The 18,792-nt window shown below is 53.3% G+C and overlaps 1 protein-coding gene across 2 annotated transcripts in view; it reads right to left on the reverse strand.

The window, feature by feature from the left end:
- ASTN2 (astrotactin 2) overlaps window positions 1-18,792 on the reverse strand; it is a 370,596-nt gene that overhangs the window by 130,056 nt on the left and 221,748 nt on the right. For both annotated transcript variants that reach the window (XM_086625404.1, XM_086625403.1), the window contains 3 exons: window positions 9,500-9,624; window positions 8,959-9,063; window positions 7,212-7,391 (listed from right to left, as the gene is read on the reverse strand). In XM_086625404.1, coding sequence (XP_086481530.1) covers window positions 7,212-7,391; window positions 8,959-9,063; window positions 9,500-9,624 — 410 coding nt within the window. The remainder of the gene's footprint in view (window positions 1-7,211; window positions 7,392-8,958; window positions 9,064-9,499; window positions 9,625-18,792) is intronic.

Below are 18,792 nucleotides of genomic sequence, written 5' to 3' on the forward strand. Positions count from 1 at the left end.
TTTTTTTTAAGATCCCATATACTTTTCCCTAGTGAAATAGCAAATTAAAACAGGCTTCAGAGCCATTGCTGCTCCATCCAGTTGTTTGGCAGTTACAGGGTTTGCAGAAGAAGCGCTGGGAGCAGATTTAGTGGGATTTGGTGGGTTTTTTTTTTTCTCTCCCTGTTCTGCTCAGCCAAAGCACTGAAGAGGGCCAGCGCAGCAATCACCCAGCTGTGTGATGGAGGTGCCCCTGACCAGGGCAACTTCCTATTTCTCTCATTGCAATTCACTGGAAAAAGCTTTTGGAGAAGGGAGTAGGAGCTCAGGCACTGGCATGGCAGATGGTGCTGAGGGAGCCCAAGGGAACTGAACCCCTTTCGCTCCTGACCTGCTCCGTGTGTTTGCCGAGGCTACCAACTTGCACATAATTATTTCTATTCTCTTTTTTTTTTTTTTTTGGGTGGGAGGGGGCAGTCGCCTACGGTATGGAAAAGCAATTTGGGGAGCCGATCTCATCTAGCATGTATGTTTTTGGGAGATGACGACTATTACTGGGCTGTTCGCAGTTAATTCCATTGTAACTCAAGGCATTTTTTCCAGTATTATGGTAATGGCAGTTCCTCTCCTACTGATCTCTTTTAAACGTTTCTCCTGTTTCTAAGAACTGCTCCAAGCAGGAAGCTACCATGGACTTGAATAATTGAAGCAATATTATCTATGATAATATGTACCTCTGCCAGTTTCTGTTCTGATGGATTTTTTTTTTTTTTTTTGCAATAAACATCACACTAGTAGCAATAACATTTCCTGGAGTGCTTGAAGGGACATAAAAGCTCGTCCAGTAAACTGAGCAGTTGGTTACCCCAACCTGTTCCTGGTTACGCAGTTCAAACAAAGCATCTGTCATCTGTTTCTCACTCGGAGATTCAAGAAAAATAACACTACCCTGCGACGCACTGGTGGGCCAGGACACTGCCATCAGCGCCTGCGGGTGTGCGGCACCCGCGGCAGCTCTTCTGGTCTTGGCTTTCAGGCAGAAAAGGGAAAAAGCAAACCTGCTGTCCCTTGCCCAGGGTACATGTCCCCTGACAAGCCCTGGCAGTGACTGCAAGATGATTTTGCGGAGCTGTATTTCTTGCTGTGGTGCCCCCCCCCCCCAATGTTGTGATCGTCTGCCAAACGAGATGAAACGGAGTAATTAAGGATTGTGATGAAATAGTTTGGCTTCTGCTCTCTACCTGGAGAAAGAGCTTGTCTGGTTATATGTATGTGTTTGGTTTTTAAAGACTGTGTAATAAAGGAAAAATTGATCCAATTAAAAGTGCATTGCAAACGGCTCATTTTCTTATTAAAACCACTTCATCTCCTCCCTTTGGTGGCAGATTGGTTTTTACGGCCAGTGGGGATTAGACTTGGGAACACAATGGCTACGAGGCCCCTTTTATACCGTCGGGTTGCGGAGGATAAATCTGATCTCCTTGGCAGATCTCGTGTAACTTTATCTGATGCTTCCCTACCCGCCTCACAAACAAATACTGGAGTTTCGAACCTTAATGCACGCCGACACTCCCACAAGGGCAATATCTTACTTTTCACCGTAGCTGAAGACACCTGATGTTTTACAGGTCTGGTCCGAATTCCCTGGCACCGAGCGCTCAGGGACGGGATGTGCCCCTGGCTCATTGAGGGGTTTTCTGGCTCAGCTCTGCCCCGTTGCAGAGGTGATTTATTTGCTGGGGCTGGTAGGAGGGCTGCTGTGAGGGTTCACCTATTTATTATTCTGGATAATTTTGATAAACACTGCCAAAAATCATATTAGAAACAGCGTATTTAGGTGGAGCCAAAGGAATGCTAAGCAATTTGCCACTCAGCTTTCCAAGGCATCAGCAGCACGTGCAGGTCCTCCCCTGGTCCTGTAACCCAGCTGGGTTTGCGGAGCTGCGTGAAGGTTTTTACCACTTGGGCTCATCTCAGATGATATGAAGCAGCTCTTTAAACAGATACAAGTTGCTGGTTTATCAGACATACACGATCCTTGCAGAACAACTGCTGTGCTGGTGGTGTTAGCCTTATCCTGCCCTTCTATGAGAAGTTATGTTTCTTACGGAAGTGGCAACTAAAGCACAAACATTTGTTCTGGGCAGCACCCAACAGCCAGGGTGTCTAAGCGATGAGGGGGAGAGCCTGTTCTTAATCAAAGGGGGCAGAGCTACAAAAGTGAAAATAAAGCCAGATGCTTTGAGTCTTTTCTATTGTATAGCTTAAGTGATTTCTCTGGGTCATTACTCAATGCGAGGACTTAAAGTTATTTCATTTTGCACAACTAATTACTCTACTTGCCTGGCAATTTTGGATTACAACGAGCAGTGCGTAAGGTCACTTAGCAGACTGAGTCACAGCACATATTTTAGTCTAAACTAAATTTCATGGCAACCAGCTAGATTGTTTTTCCCTCCTCCGAACAAAATGTCAAAAGCTGAGGTTTTGAAATAAATATAATGACACAAACCGCAAGCAGTAAGAGTGTTACAAAGGTAGGAGAGTGGTTGTTTATGGGAACAGATCTCAAAGACAAGGAAATTCTGTACACTTTACTTCTGACCAAGCAGGTATAAGGGAAAGCCGTTATCTCCTTTAACAGATGCAAAGCTTGTCTTACAGCTTTCTTAATGCACCTGATTGTGCCCAGGAAATGAAAACTAAAGGTTCCCATGGACTAGTTCAGTCTCAATTATGTTACGGCAGTACCAGACCTGAAGGGAGGTGAATGAGACCTTGAGAGGACAGAAGGCATCCTCAGACCCTACGCAGAAGAATATGGACTGCTATTTTAGCAGAGCTCAAGGCTCTATGTTGTAGCTTATATTTTAAGAAGATTTTTGTCTAAACTGCTAAGTTAACAAGAAGGCATGAAAACTGTAACCTCTTAAAGGTAAATAAAATCAACTGCATACGGTCCAAGAGAAGCAGGTGCTGGAGAGGCTGGTGGGCAGAAAGCCTTAGGGAGTGTGATAGGACGTATCAGGGCTGAGCCCCTCCCTGGACTGTTTTAATAAATGATCTGTTACTGAGAGAGAACATCTTTTTTACATCTGTAGCAGCCACTTTCAAAGCTCAGCTTGCTAAGCGCCCAGCATGGCCAGGTAACCTCCGCCAAGGAAGCTGTATCCAGAGATCACAGGAAATGCAAGAAAAACAAACATGTCACCACTGCAGCCATAAAGCACTATTGCAACCCAACAGCTGGGTAGAGAAACCCTCTGAATCTCCTTCACCCTTGCACACCAGCACCCTTCCTGCTCCCCAGCTCTCCCTCTCCCAGGTCCTCAGTGCACGGCAGCCAGCCTGCCTGCTCCTCCATGGCAGCAGGCCACCGACACACCGTTTCTTTTTCCAGCTTTTCCCAGCTGGAGAACAGAAGTCTCCCACGCTGAGGCTCAACTAGTCTGCACTGTGTGAAGGAAAAGAGTTGTCACTCAAATGCTTGACAAGACGAGACCCTCAGCATTACTGCTGATAACGTCTCCATTTTCTCTAAGTGCCGCAGCACTTAGAGGCATTTGTTCTGCAGTTTGTGTATCGCAGTGGGAAGGAGCAAGCTAGAACAGCTCTTGGGGAAATCCCACCAGGGCTGTTGGATTTTGTTATCAGCACAGCTCTTCCCTTTTTCTAACCAAGCTCTCCTCCTCCTCCTCGACCAGCCAGACCGAGGGGCCGCAGAGCAACCAGGTCTGTGATAAACCTTTAGCAGGGACTGAAGCAGTCCCTGGCAGGTGGATTTGCTGGATGGAGGGATCACTCTCTTCCTGTACATCTTGTGAGTGCCTTTGTGGTGGGCTGACCCCATCCTCTACCTCCAGTTTTATCGCTGAGCATGGCATTATACACTGTGGAATAGCCCAACTTGGGTCAGCTATCCTAGTTGTGTCTCCTCCTAACCTCTTGCACACCCCAGCTTATTCACCGCAGGGATGGAGTGGGAAAGAGAGGAAGCCCGGACGCTTTGCAAGCACTGCTCAGCAGCAGCCAACACGCTGGGGTGTTATCAACAGTGGTTTAGTCACCAGTCCAAAGCACAGCACCACAGGGGCTGCCACGAAGCCAGTTCACTCCATCCCAGCCAGACCCAGCACGTTCGTACACACAACAGGAGGTGGCCAAGGGCGTTGTGTTTGCCCCAGCTGCCAAACGAAGATGCTCACACAATTGGTATGACCTTAATGAGGTGCTGTCAGTGTTAAATGCTGCCTTTGACAGAGGAGAAAAACCTATGCAGGCTCCTGTGGCACAGATCAATGGCCAGGTCCTTCTCAAGGTCCCTGCTTGGAGGCCACTCCCATGAGTTAAGGCACTGCTTGGCCAAACAGAGCCAGAGCAAGCAGCCCAAAAACTGGGCTTTAATCACTCTGAATGAAACAAAATTGGAGTTTGGTTTGCTTTGCTCACACGCTAATGCGATTCCGACGGGGAGAGCCTGGGGGATGTTTCCATGTCTGTTCTGGAAGCAGCGAGGTGCTCGGTGTGCCGCAGCCGCGCGGGCAGGCAGCCATGCCTCCGTGCCTCTCCGGCTCTCGTTTGCATGATTCACTCCTGCAAATCCTTAGGAACAAGGGTGAGAGGCTTCTCTGCCTCCTCCCAGCACACACCTTATCTACTTGCAGGACAAAGCCAACATTTGGCATTTCTACAGGCAGAGCAGCCTGCAGACGGTGGGGCGGTGGGTCCAGGCAGTGAGAAGGCACCAACTTTCTGCCGTCCCTGGTGAGAGCTGGAGCCCTTTCTCCTCCATTTGGCTGAAGGAAGCATTCCGCAGACACTGACCCACGTCACGGGCTGCTGTGCCGGTTGCGAGCGCGGCGTTCCGGCTGCTCCAGTCTCGGCAGAGCCAGCACCCGGCCCGGCGCTTTGCAGGGAGTCGGGCTGTCAGCGGCGCGGTCTCCTCTTCGAGTCCGTGTTTTCAATTAGGGCTCAACGCACAGATCGTGAGCTTTATTGGCGGAGGCCTCCTCCCGAGGCCTGCCGATTGATTTATGGAGCGGATTAAAATATTAAAATAATGTTGTGCGACGCTGCAAACACGCCGCAATGTGCATTTCTGTCATGGTTGGTGCCGTGCCAATTAGCTCGAGACTCTCCTCTCCCCCTCCCCTTCTGACCTGCTTTGCTCGCTAACGAATTACAGTTACCCTGCCCTTACTTTTGTATTTGGGAGCGATGATGCATATGGGCGCTCTCTGAGCAGTTCGGAAATGGGCTGGCTAGCAGCGGGGAGGCCGACAGGCCAGAGCTGTTTCCGAGTGGAGAAGGCATCCAGCACTGTCTAGCTGGAGCTATTTATTCCAATCCTCCTTATGTCACTAGCAAAATGAGAGTAAATCAGTGGAGGAGCTGGGAATAAAATCCGTCTACCATAAACAGCAAGCTCTTTCTCTTAGCTAACAGGGGTTTATCCGGGAGAGAGCCCTGGGTTCCTGTGACACCTGCTCTGTCCACAGAGCTGATCTCCCCCGGTATTGGCAAGAGCCCTGAACATCCTCGATGTCCTTCCAAGAGCATTTTCTGACCATCCAAGAGCTAATTACAACACTTGTCCCCTCTGACGGCCTCCAAGTCCAACCTCACTGACCCCACCAGCTACCGAAGTCACAGACGGAGCCACTCGCACAGAACGAGGTCGGAGCCAGCACCCACTGCCCAAATGCCGCACGATCAGAAATTAAATGCTTATCTCCAAGCATTACATGCAAAACCCCCGGGAGATCCCTGGGGTCCCACGAGTGCTGTGGTGCTCCACAGGTGGTGGGGAGGGATGCCCCAACGCCCCTCGCGCCCTGGGACAGCCCTGCGAGCGGCACAAGGTGGGCACGGCTCCAGGGGCGTGGGCAGGAGCCGGATGGGGAGCAAGGGAGCCCGCCTCAGCTGGCTGCATACCATGGACTAAAAAGGAAATTATTTTGCCAGCGAGGCACTGCTCGCCTTCACGCCCTGTGCCTCCGCGGGGCTTTGTGGTCCAGCCCCGGGAAGCACCGCTGTGCCCGGATGGGGGGAAGGTGGGGGCTCAGAAACAGGAGATATTTCACCACCAGGTCAGGCGTTGCCACCATCCATCTCCCCTCTGGCCCTGGCACCACAAACCAGCGGCGATGCTCGTGCCGGGCTCAGACTGCAGCGGCTGCCTCTCATTCCCAGCTGGCATCTCTGCAGAAACCTGTGTCTGGGGTGCCGGTGCTGGGGCCAAGGAGCCACTCCGGGTCCGCTCCCCACCGACGCGTTTGCCTGGGGACTGCAGAGAACGCACCCGAATGATTAACAACATCGTGAATACATAAACGATGCCCCCCCCGGCACCTTCTCCTGCGGAACAGGGGCACTGCTATGGCAAACGTCATTTATCACTATTTAAAACCCAAACAAACGAGTACAGGGTGTTATAAATACGCTTACAAGCGGCGCTGCACTGGGAAGACAGAGGGAAAAAAGGAGCAGAAAGCGGCGGAGGACCCCACCTCCGTCCCCTGCCTGGCACCCAACGAGGCCACTCTGGGCAGTGCCCACAGGGCAGGACACAAGTGACTTTCCGACCTCCATTACCATCAGCCCTACAATGGGCCCTGCGAAACACCACACGTGTTTTTCCACAGAAAAATATCAGGCCCCAGGAATATCCCCAGTTTCTTGGAGGAGAGAGAGATAAATTGGCAAATGGAAGGCTACGGCGATAAGGGAGTTTTTATAAACATAACCTAATTGTATTACTTCAAAGTCCTGAAGTTTATTGCCCTGTTTAATGATGTGTCTCGTTATTTATGGTGTAGCACAATGAGTCTGCTATTGATTTAAAACACTTCCTTAAAGACTATCATTGTCACAAGCAATAAAACGAAGCCGCTCTGAGACAGCTCAATTATGTCACATCTCCATCACCCGACCCCCAGCACCCCCAGCACGCGGGGGCCGCCGCGGCGGGCACGGGCGGTGAAGCAGGTCTCTCTTGACAAAGGCTGGAACCGGAGTGCGGCTGCTGAAGGGCAGGAGCAGGCAGGGGGATGTGCCTGGCTCAGGGATGCTGCCCACAGACACGTGCCACTGGGCACCCAGTTTGGTACAGGTCTCCTGTCTGCGCCCGCTCACCAGCGCGGTGATGGTGTGTGCATGGGGAAGATGGATGGAAAACAGCACGAATGATAACCGGCGTTTGTGCCCCTGCCCGTTCCCGCCGCCCTCCTCACCTTTCTGGTACTGGAGCCAGAGCTGCTGCTGGACCTTCTTGCTGGGGAAGTGGATGGTACAGCTGAACTCGGAGCCGTACAGAGCCTCCGCGATGTAGTGGGAGCCAAACTGCTGGATGAAGGAGAGCAGTTCCTCCCGGCTGCTGTCCTTGGTCAGGATCTTCAGGATGTTTGCAAAGCCTGTGGGAGGGAGGCAGGGGATGGGCAGGTTGGCCAGGCAGGGCTGCTAGCTACAGCCGGGGGAGAAGGAGGCCCAGAAGATCCCCTGCTCAAGACATACACGTCCCTCCATGGGTGCAAAGTGCAGTTCCTCCTCTCTTGCCTCCATAGTCTACATGATCCTTTGGAATCCACAACCTGCTCTTTACCTGGGCTGCCGCTCTCACATCCTTCTATGATTCCTCCCCCTAAGAGATCTCTCAGATCGTTTTACAGGGATGTGCATGTGAGCACACGTGTGAGCACACGTGTGCACACACACCTCCCCCAAGACGCACAGCCTCCCACCAGCTCCAGCCTGTTTTTCAGGCTGCTGGGACATCATGAACGCTCTCCCCAAAGGACGCACTTGGCCTTTGCTTTGCAGTAACCACAACCTGAGCTGTTCTCCTGGTGCAATTTATTACAAATTGCACTGCAGACCATCCCCAGTGTAAATACCTTGCACAACCATAACTATTTTTAAGAAAGCTGGAGACAGCCCAGATGGACGCATGGGGCTGGGCTGATGGCAGCTCCGTGGATGCACAAGGGTTGGGGCAAGTCTTGAGCAACACCGTGCAGCGCCAGTGCAGGCAGCGGGGACTGCTGGCATGGCACAAGGACATGGACCCTTGCTGTTCTATGGGGAGGAAATATCGTGGAGGCATTGGTGACTACATGGTGCCTTGGCATCATTTAGAGCTGGCTGATATCCTCGTTTTGGTTCAGGGGTGGAACTGAAAAAATACTGCAAAAAAATCTGTTGTAACTGTCACCAAAATGAGGTTATCTGGCTGGTTGGTTGGTTGGTTTATTGAAGGAGAAGGTTGGTTTAATAAAAAAGGTAGAAGAATTCATTCTGAGGTGAACTCAAAATATTTTGTTCAGCTCCGAGCAGGTTATTTTGTTCTGGGGCTGTGCAGCCTGTCTGAACTAAATCTTTTTTTTTTTTCTTTCCCCATTTAAGAACAGGTTGATTTTTAAATAAAAAATGCTCGTTTGAAATGAAAAGGCAAAACATTTCAGGTCGCAACAAAATGTTTCAGCATTTCTGAAACAAAATGTGTAGCTATAAAAACGTGGAAGTGAAATGTTTTGACATTTGCAGGATCCTCCTGCCCGCCCCTTCTTCATCTGCAACTCCCTGCTTTATATCACTTGCATTTACAAGCGCTTTGGGTCCTTTTGAAACTGCATTTTTTCAAGAACTTACTGTTTGTCATAAATACACATATACACAGCCACCCCCACGCAAATCCTCCCCCCAGTGTCACTTATTAGCTTGATCCCAGCTCTCACCCCAGCTCTTGGTTTGTGTGCCTGAGCTACACAAACTCCCTGCCTCAGTTTCCCCCCTATAAAAGGAGGAAAATCTCTCTGCCTGCCTCTTTGGCAGCGCTGGGAGTGCGACCTACTGCCCGAGCAGGGCCTGGGGGTGGGAAATGCTGGTGAGATGCTCGGCATGACTGTGCCTTGAGGCAGAAGACCACCACCCACCTGTACGCCCACATAGACGTGCAGTCTCCCCCCTAACAGAAACCCTCACCTGCAGAGAGGGTGATGGAGCTGAGCTTCACCCTGTAGAGGTTGCTCCTGACCCTCCAGTGCTGCACCATGGGGTAGCCCATTGCCTCGTCGTACTTGATGTCTCCTGCAAAGGAAGAGCCAGTGCTCAGCCCCTGCCGACCTGGCGGCTACACTCCGGGAAATGCCTCGTGCTTATGCTCACACTGAGCAATTGCTTTGCTCCATGTCACAGAGGTGACAAACGGGATGGCAGGAGGGGTGGTGACCTCCTCTGGTGGTCACGCCATGGGGTCTCCAGGCTGCTGGCAGGACCAGCACTGCGATGGCTGCGGCTGCCTGGGGCTCACGGGGATGGAGATGCTGCCTTGCCGTGCCGGGGTGGACTCGCACAGCCCGGGCGCTGTTTCTGCCCCAGGAGCACAGGAAGGATGCTGAGAAGGACCCTCAGACACTGGAGGTGCTGATGCTCCTTGGGGACCATGCTGGGATCCAGGGGGGGAGAAGGGGTTCTTGCTCCTGCGCTTGCCCCAGCGGGGGCTGAGCCCGGGGGCTGCTCATACCAGTGAGAAGCTGGAGGTCGGGCAGGGGCTCCGAGAGGACGCCTCGGCACTGCTCCTCCACAGGCAGCGGGATCACCATGAGGCCGTCGGCCAGCTGGGGGAAGTCCTTGATGAAGTTATTCTCCCTGCAGAGAGAAAAAGACAACTGCAAAGCAACGATGCAGGCCACAGCTGGGCAGGGGGGCTGAGCCGCCCCAGCAGCAGGGGGACGGATGACTTGGGAGGGTGAGGGACATCTCCGAGCAGGAGACCTAACATGGGATGGGGGTTTGCAGCCCCCACCACCAGCCGCCCGTGGCTGTGCAGCCCTCCAAGGTGATGCTTAATGAGCTCCCTCGGGACCACGGCTCTCCGGCAACATGGGACCGCTCTCAGCCTGGGGAGCCAGCGACTGGTTTTGGCCCCGATTTTCAAAGTGTGTCATTGGAGAGGGGACAAACAGCAGTGAGGAGAGAGTGAAGGCTGCTGTGTCCCAAAACTGCCCCTTTCCACTGCCTGCAGCACCTTCCCAGGACAGGACCGTGACCAAGCATCAGACCAAGCCTGCTGGGGCTCTCCGCCCTAGGCAGCACCATCGCCCCCATGGCTTTGCCCCCAGATGACCCGCTCTCCAAAAGGAGAAAAAGGTACATTTAGAGATAGGCACCGAAACCAAAAAAAGCCGGCGCGTGCAGCTCACAGCGCGATTTTACCACACATGCAGGATCTTTTCTAACCTTGGCAGGTATAACATTGTATAATAGGCCCCTAATGAATTGTTTCTAGAACAACGATACCGGGGGAAATTATTTGAAATGGTGAACAGACAGGTCTCTGGGAGACAAGCCTCCCCCGGCAAGTGAAATGCCTCGCGCCTGTGCAAAGGGAAACGGGAGGGGGGATTTTAAATATTGATCTTAGAGTCAAAATATAGGCCAGGAGGCTCTGCATTCTCCGGGTGCAGAGACAAAAGGGCAGTGGAGAAGAAAAAAGGGAGGTTCCTGCAAAATCAGGTCAGCCCCAGGAGCTGGGGGGAGGAGGCTCAGGCTGGCACCGCCTGCCCCAGCCGCATTTTTCTGAACAGATTTTCCTTTACACAGCTGCTGGGTTGACCCTCCTTCCCTGGTGTCACCCCTCACAGCCCGTCCCTGAGCAGGGATGCTCTGTCATCCCACGAGCATCTTGCAAGCCAGGACACCTTGGCCACCTCTGAGGGTCCACTGCAGGGAGATGCTGAGCTGCTGGAGCACTTCACCAGGGCCCTCCCACTGCTCCAGGATCAGGACACAGCCACTGCAACCGTGGTGAGCAGGAGGCCATAGACCTGTGCAACCAGCCTGGGGATGCTCGCAGCCCCGCAGCGGGTGAGGAGCACTGGGATGAGCAGCTGCAGGTGGGGACACAGGAGCAGGGCTGAGCGTGGCCACACAGGCAGCCCTGGCACCAGGCAGCAGCCTGCCTTCATGCTGCACCCCCATCGCAAAGCCGCCAGCACCTGATTGCCTCTCAGGAGCTTCACTTTTAGGCACTGCTGGAGAAAAAGTGGTTCGTTTGTTGAGGGCAAAAGCCTCTGGCTCACACATGTGCTCACAAATCTCCTATCGATCCCGCTGGGCACGGGATCCCCGCAGCGGAGCGGTGCTTCGCTGTTCGGAGCCCTGAGCGATGCAAATGGGGAACTGCAATCATTGCTGGAGCTGTGTGGGTGGTAGGAAGCAGGGGCTGCAAAATCAGGCAAGTCAGTAGGGAACATGGGAAGGAGTGTGTCGGTGTCTCTGCTGCTCTGTCTCAGCAGAAAAGGGAGAAAAGCATCAGCGCTACCAAATCCCAAAGCCCCGGCAAGGCGCGATGCCTCACTGGGGAAGCATGATGGAGCACTTGGGACCACGGGGACTGTCCCCTCCCTGATGGGTCAGCCCCACACCCTGCACCCAGGGGTGAGCACAAGGGACAGGTAGGTCATGCCAGAGGCCTGCCCAGCCCCGCAACCCACCTCCGAGAGGACCAGGAGGACAATGACACTGGCTGGTGGCACCTTCCCAAGCGCTCTCCCACCGCCCCGCACAAGGGGACAGACCTGACAGTGCCAAAAGAGCTCAGTCACAGGGGACACACGGCATGGCAGACACCAGAACGCCATGTTAACCCAGCGCCTTGTGCCCAAGCACAGGGCAGAGAAGATGCAAAGAAGCAGCATCTCCTCCTCCCCCATGCAAATGCACCCACACCATCTCACCGACACCCACCTGTACCACGAGCCTGCAGACCGGCTGGCCCTGGGCACAAGCCCAGCTCATCCAGGTGGCAGGACAGTGTCCCTGCAGGCTGGTGGTCCATGCACAGGCACTAAGGAGGGAGAAGCTGGAGGAGACGCACACCAGCACAAGGGGAACCTGCACGCAGCAGCTGCTGCTCTGAGCTGACGCCTCTGTGAAAAGGTATTTACTGAAAAGCCACGCTCTGCGGTGCTGCTCGCTGTAATGCTGTTTGCTTTAACTGCTCCGCAGCCGAAAGGTTGAGGAAAAACAAGGGGCAAGTGTGAGTCAAGACGTGGGCGCAAACACCGGTGTGTGCCCGCAACGTGCTCCCATAACGGGAGAGCGCAGCGGTACAAGGCAAGACTTCAGGAGCTGTTTGATGATGCATTTTTGCTACCAAACCCTTCCTGCATCTCCTCCCTCCCTCCAGCCCCCCGCTCCCTGCCACCCCAAAGCAGGGATGAGCCGAAGCCCTGCGGTGGGGGAAGCACCCTCAGGGAGTAGGGTCTGAGCACGGTGCAGCCCTGCTGCAGGACCCTGCCAGCCTGCACCACGCCGAGCCCTTGCTGCTTCTGCGGGTGCAGGAGGGCAAACCGGGAGGGCAGACGATGGGGACACCGACACCTGCTTGTGTCAGGTGGCTGCTGCCCGTGGCGTGCCCGGGTGGCACAGAGGGCCATGTGTCGTGAAGCCAGAGCTGGCAGAGGGCTGCAGCTCCTCTTCCACTGCACCTTATTAATAACCCTGCGGCTCGCAGCGCTGCTCCCTGTACAGGCACAAAAAAGAGTTTCTGCCAGGCTTTTGTGCTCTCTGGAAGCTCTGAGCAAAGGTTCTGTGTGAGGGGCGGGGACACAGACGAGGGGAGGGATGTGACAGCATTCCTGTGCACATGCCGCCGCACGTGCCACCGTCTGGGGCACGGCCGAGCCACTGGCACCTCCGCATCGGTTCACGCCTGGGTGTCCATGCTGTTTCCAAGAGGCACCGTGGTGCCTTCATGATCTCACGGTTCCTGCCAGCCCTGAAGCTGGGTTTATTCCAATGCGATCAGGAGAGAGCCCAGCAAATCCACCTGCTCCCAGCACCTGCTAGCCCTGCAACATCCTCTGTCTCTTGTTCTCACCCCAGCATCTCCCCGACACTCATGAAGAGGATGCCCGATACTGGCAGGAGCAGCGAGAGCGCTGCCCTCTCCACCACGATGTAGGCTGAATCCACTCGCCGACTCGCAGCACTCTCCTGGTGGGAATCTGAACGTCTCTCGGTGCGTTTTGTGGGTACTGAGTCATTATATAAGGAAATGCCATTTCTCCCTCGCAGCCTCAGTCCCCAGCAGCATCTGCCCCAGAGTGTGCTCCTGCCTTGGGATGGAGCTGACTCCCAGATAAACAAGTCTCAATGCTGGGAAAGGTCAAATGGCCAAAGGCTTTACTGAGCTCTTGTATGGGCAGAGTGGGCTGAGGTGGGGGGCAGTTGCCTGGATTAAACTGAGTTCAAAATCCTGGCTTTCATGGATACTTCGTGTAACCTTGGCCGAGTCATAAAATGCACCACAGGTAACAGACAGCAGCTCCCTCCGTCTCAGGGTGCTGGTGGGGTAAAGGCAATTAACAGCTGCTCAGGTACCAGGAGGAAGACTCAGGCAGCAAGAGCCTGTGTTCTCCTGTCCTGAAACCAGATACGCAAATGAGAAATGTTTTCAGGGAACATGACCTTAAATAATACAGCCAAGGTCAAGCAGTACAGCCGTGGTGTGGTGCAGCGTAGGGCTGCGTTGCTGTGCTCCGCAGTGATGGGACCATCTCAGGCAGTCAACGGGAAGCCTCCAAAAAGGACCAGCATCCCACAACATCCCTGAACGAAAGGGGGTTTTTAGGGAGCAGGAAAGCCCAATGCAGGCATTGCAGAGCAGCCAGAGTGCTGTGGTCCTCCTGGACGAGGCCACGGCTGCCAGGTCCTGGTCCATGGCATGATTCTGCTCAGCCCTGGCACGCCTCGTCCCCTTGCTGAGCACTGAAAGCCAGGGCCAAGCTCGCAGTGGAATTTTGGCCCACAGTAGTGAAACATCAGCTGGTGACTCACATTCATTTCATTTTCCTGTTAGCAACACTGTTGGGTGAAGGAGCTGCTTCTTGTTCTCGACTTGGCCAGCTGTGGCTTTCTCCCTTCGCTCCTGAAGGACATGGCATCAAGGTCAGACTCTGCCTGCTGACCCTTTCGGAGACCCTCCTTGCTCCTGTACATCTCCGACAGCAAATCCAAGCATCAGCTGGCGTGGATCTTGCTGCTTCCATCCGCCACCGAATGCGCACCCTGCATCGCCGCGACCGGGCAAATATATTCATGAAGGGGTAAAAAAAAATAAATAATAAAATGACCCCACAAGTGATTAGCTGATGCCCTGAAGCGTGAGATTTAATTACCCTTATCTGAGCCGGCACAGCTACAAATGTTAATCACATTATCACCCAGCCTGCTTATGTTCAGCAAAGTGACGACACGAGGACTGCGCTTTCTGCTAGGCAAGTCTGAGAGGACGCCTTCTCTGGCAAGAATAATTTATTAATCTTACTTCTTTCTGTCCTGAAATGGCTTGGGAAGAACAAGATGGATTTGAGGTTATTTAGCGCCAGCTTTTGATCCAACTTTTCCTCGGAGGAGCTTTTGCGCTGCGGTGGGTGCGGGCTCGCAAGAGCCCAGCCTGCATCTGACATGGGGACATTCAGAAAAGCTTCTTTTTGGCTTGTCATCACCAAAAAAAAAGTGATCTAGAGTCACTGGAAGACAGAAAAGAGGGTGTCCTGTTTCCACAGCCACTTCGGAGAAGGTAAGCACGCCGTAAATCTCCCCCCACGTGTCTCCATGACCTCAGGCACCAGTGAATTATAAGGGCTTAATGCAAACCCTCTGAAGCAGCAGTTACTTACGCCAAATTTACTGGTCATTAATTTCAGCGAGGCCCCATCCTGTATAATGAGGCAGGATTAAAAATGGTGAGACCAAACAGGTTTTGCAGGGCCCTGGAGCCCCCTCCAGCTCCCCAACTTTCGGCTCTAAACACCATTTGCAACGATGCCCGGCTGGACTGGGCTGCAGGGAGAGGAGAACACTAACACAGAGCTGCCCGTGCCCCCTGGACCTCCCCACTGTGCCCAAGCCATCACCCCATCCCTCCACTGGTCCCAGTGCTGCGGTAATGCTTGTCCCCACACTGCCTGTCCCTCCCCACCGCATCCCCAGCGTGTCCCACTTCAGCGCCAGCAATAAACAGCCTGACAATACTCAATAGCTGCCTCACCCCTCGGTTCAGGGAGAATTAGCATTTAAATTGAGGTGTTTCGGGAAGGTAAATCACACCAGCACGCACGGTGCTCCTCGGGGCCAGCACCATGTACCTACAAGCACAGAGCTCAGCACCATCCCCTCCACATGCCCTTGGACCGAGCCCCAAAACCCTCCATGGGGCTGGGAGCAACCAGGACCCCCCTTCCCACACACCCCACTCTTCCTGTCCCGTGGGGCTGCGCAGTGGTGAAGCCACCTGCTCTGTACTGGGGACGTGTTGAAAAGGGCTCAGCCAACACCAATGAAATGCCGTGGGCTCTGCCTCAGTGGCTCTTTGATCCCGGCACTGGAATACTAATGACGGTGTCATGGCAGTATGGCTGCAGGAGGCCCTTAGGGGCACTGCCAGGGCTCCTCTTCCCTCACCGTGCCCAATCGGGGGACACTGAAGCATGGGAGGGGACAAGGAAAGCCGTGAGATCAGGCAGAGGGTGGTGGCTCTCACCAGAGACCGTGGCTGGGAGCGGGAGCTGCAAATCCCACTAGTGCCTGTGCCATGCAGGGACCCCAGCCATGGCATGACGATGGTGACAGCCAGCAAATGACATCTGGACATGGGACTTTAAGACCTGAGACAGCAGCAACAGCCGGACAGGAGGACATGGGCAGTGGGAGCAGTGCTGGTTCCAGGGATTCCTTCCCAGTGAATAGTTTATTCACTGTAAAACAGGAATTCAGTTGATCCCAAACTATTTGTCAACTCTGCTTGAACCTGTTGCAGAACCTGAGCACAGATGATTTTTTGGTGGTTGTTGCTTTTAAGTACAAAACAGATGAAGATGAATAGAAGCCACCACTGCTCTGCCACCACCTCCGTGCCTCGCGGGGGTCTCGTGCCTCCCTGGGAGCTAAAGACGAGTCTCAACAGAGACTGCACCTGCTCTTCCATTCTCCGTTAGCACACCAGAACATCACACTCACTTCATGGTAATCCAAACATACCGCTGCTGGTGTTTTAGTTCAGCTGTTGAACTGACAACTCAACTCTCTGCACCGCTCATGCCCAAGCTGAGGTCAGCAGCCCTCTGTCTGGCACCCTGGGGGTCGTGTGCTGCCCATCAGCATCGTGCTCCACCAACACTGGATCATTCCAACTTGATTGTCCTACAAATCATCTCCATACATCCCCCAAATGCTAAAGACCTTCTCTGGATACCACCAAGCACTTGGGGAAATCCAGCTAGCGGTGCCCACCACCATGGCAGAAAAAGCACATCCTCCCCTGAAGCTATTTCTAAAGGAATGACACAGGAATCTGCTTTGAGATGGGGAGATGGAGAAGTCGTGAGTGACAGGAGAAGAGATCTCCCTCCTGCGCCCTGGTGAGTCCCGGAGGAGGCAGCTGGTGGGGGGACATGCTGCTGGAGGAGGAGGTTCACCACCGGCACATGGCTCTGGACAGCCAAAGCAACACAGCTCAAGGTGGGGTGCCCATGGCCATGCAGAGGGATCCCAAGAGGCTGCTCCCCAGCCTCTCCCAGCTGCTGGCTCTGGAGATGCCAGGTCCCAGTGACATCTTCGGTGCCCATTTATCACCTTTTGTTATCCTCCCTACCCCGCTGCCCATTATAGAGCTATTTATTTATTCCCGTAAAGCATGTCTCCCATGGGTGAAGCCCTGCGGTAGGCTGTGGATCTTTTTTCCTCCGGTGTGCCTGTTGGGAACAGGCTGAAATGGAGTGCTGAGTAAAAACAAATTTGGAAAGTTATGGTTCCCACAGCAACGCCTGGTGCCGGTGCAGCAGGCAGCACACAGACCCGGATTTATGCCTTAATTACGGAGTCGGGGCTGCAAGAGGAATCCCATGCAAAGCTCTAGTTTTCAGCCCCTTAAACAACTTTGCAAATGTACGGATTATTCCCTTTGGGATTGAAATTTCCTGTGCTTAACCTAAGCTTAAGGGTGATTTCTGCAAGAAGGTTTAAGAAAAGTCAAAAATACCCATTTTAGAGTGAGAGGGTGAGGATGAAAAACCAACACATCCTCAGCTGGAGAAAACGAAGATAGTGACAACCTGTCTCTTGTTTGCCTGTAACTCTGGCACAACTTGCTCCTGGAAGCCCACACTTACAGAGAGCAAATCCCTCAGGAGGTGAATGCATGTGAATTAGGAGACACGACTTGGTGCAGAAGCTGCCATCGCCAACTCTTGAACCCAGATAACATTTCCTCGCTTCACCAGTATCAGAGCCTAAAAAAGAGCCCAGAGTCCACTGACAGTGCCTTCCCTCTGACAGACCAGGACCCAAGCTCTGCGCTTTTACTGCCAGAGACGTCCTCATTTGATGAACTCCTCACATCAATGACAAGCAGCAAGGAAGCTGATGAAATACAACCCAGCATATGTCTGACCCAACACTTTCCATCTTTAAGTTGCTATCTCCTACTACTGTCCTGCTCAAGTCACATCACACAGGTGCATCTTGTCACTTACGTACAACACTTAGGTGCTGGAGTGGGTCCAGAGGAGGCCATGAAGATGATCCAAGGGCTGGAGCACCTCTGCTATGGAGACAGGCTGAGAGAGTTGGGGCTGTTCAGCCTGGAGAAGAGAAGGCTCCGGGGAGACCTTCCAGCTGCCTTCCAGTACCTAAAGGGGCTACAGAAAAGCTGGAGAGAGGCTTTGGACAAGGATGTGTAGTGACAGGACATGAGATAATGGCTTTAAAGAGGAGAGATTCAGATTAGATCTAAGGAAGAAATTCTTCCCTCTGAGGGTGGTGAGGCACTGGAACAGGTTGTCCAGACAAGTTGTGGCTGCCCCATCCCTGCAAGTGTTCAAGGCCAGGTTGGATGAGGCTTTGAGCAACCTGGTGTAGTGGAGGGTTTCCCTGCCCAAGGCAGGGGGGTTGGAACTAGATGATCTTTAAGGTTCCTTCCAACCCAAACCACTCTATTATTGTATGATCATCACCAAGAACAAGCCCTTCCACACACACCTCTCTGCTCCTCTCCTCCTTGCACAAGGGAAAAGCAAACAAAAGCATTTAGCCCAAACCTCTCTCCCTGAATGGCTCTGCGTTAAGCGTTTGGCTGATCTCACCAGTGAGATAGGCAGTGGCTCCACCACTGCCCACAGGCAGACAGGTTTTGATCTCAGCAGCCTTGTCCTGAGCCTGCAACCTGGTGGCAGGGCCAGGAGGACACATCTGAGCCATGTGCCATCCCTCCTCGATGGAAAGGTCCAGGAATTACCCAACAGCTGATGTGGCTGATGAGAAATCTGCCCGTTTGCAAAGGACTGGTGCTGCATAGTGTTTGCCAGGAGGATCTGTGTCTTGCTCCATGTATCTGCTCTTCAAGGTGTCTCCCTCCATTAGCTTCGGCATCGCTAACAGCCAAAGGCTCTGACCTTGCCAGCTTCCATAAGCTCCGCAGCTTTCAGCTTTTCACTGATTTGGATGGGGAAGTGCCGTGCAGACAGTCAGACCTCCTGGAGCTGCTCATGAAGCTTCTGCCCACCAGGCTGTAGCTGCTGCAAGATGATCTGGGGACGGTTTCTCTATGGGACAGTTTTTCTGTGCTGGGCTGGACACCTCCTCTGAATGATCATTTCAACAGTGAGCTAAGCCAAGGCTGCCGGTCCTCTTGCACAGGTTGTTTGGGTGCTGTTTGCAATCATTTCCACAGTGTTGCTCAAGCAGCTCCGTGCCTGGCGCTTCCATCAGCATCATTTGTAACGAGGCAGCAAATACAAAACTCCCACTGAC

The sequence above is a fragment of the Tauraco erythrolophus genome, chromosome 22 (assembly GCF_009769465.1).
Source record: "Tauraco erythrolophus isolate bTauEry1 chromosome 22, bTauEry1.pri, whole genome shotgun sequence".
In the NCBI taxonomy this organism is placed as follows: domain Eukaryota; kingdom Metazoa; phylum Chordata; class Aves; order Musophagiformes; family Musophagidae; genus Tauraco; species Tauraco erythrolophus.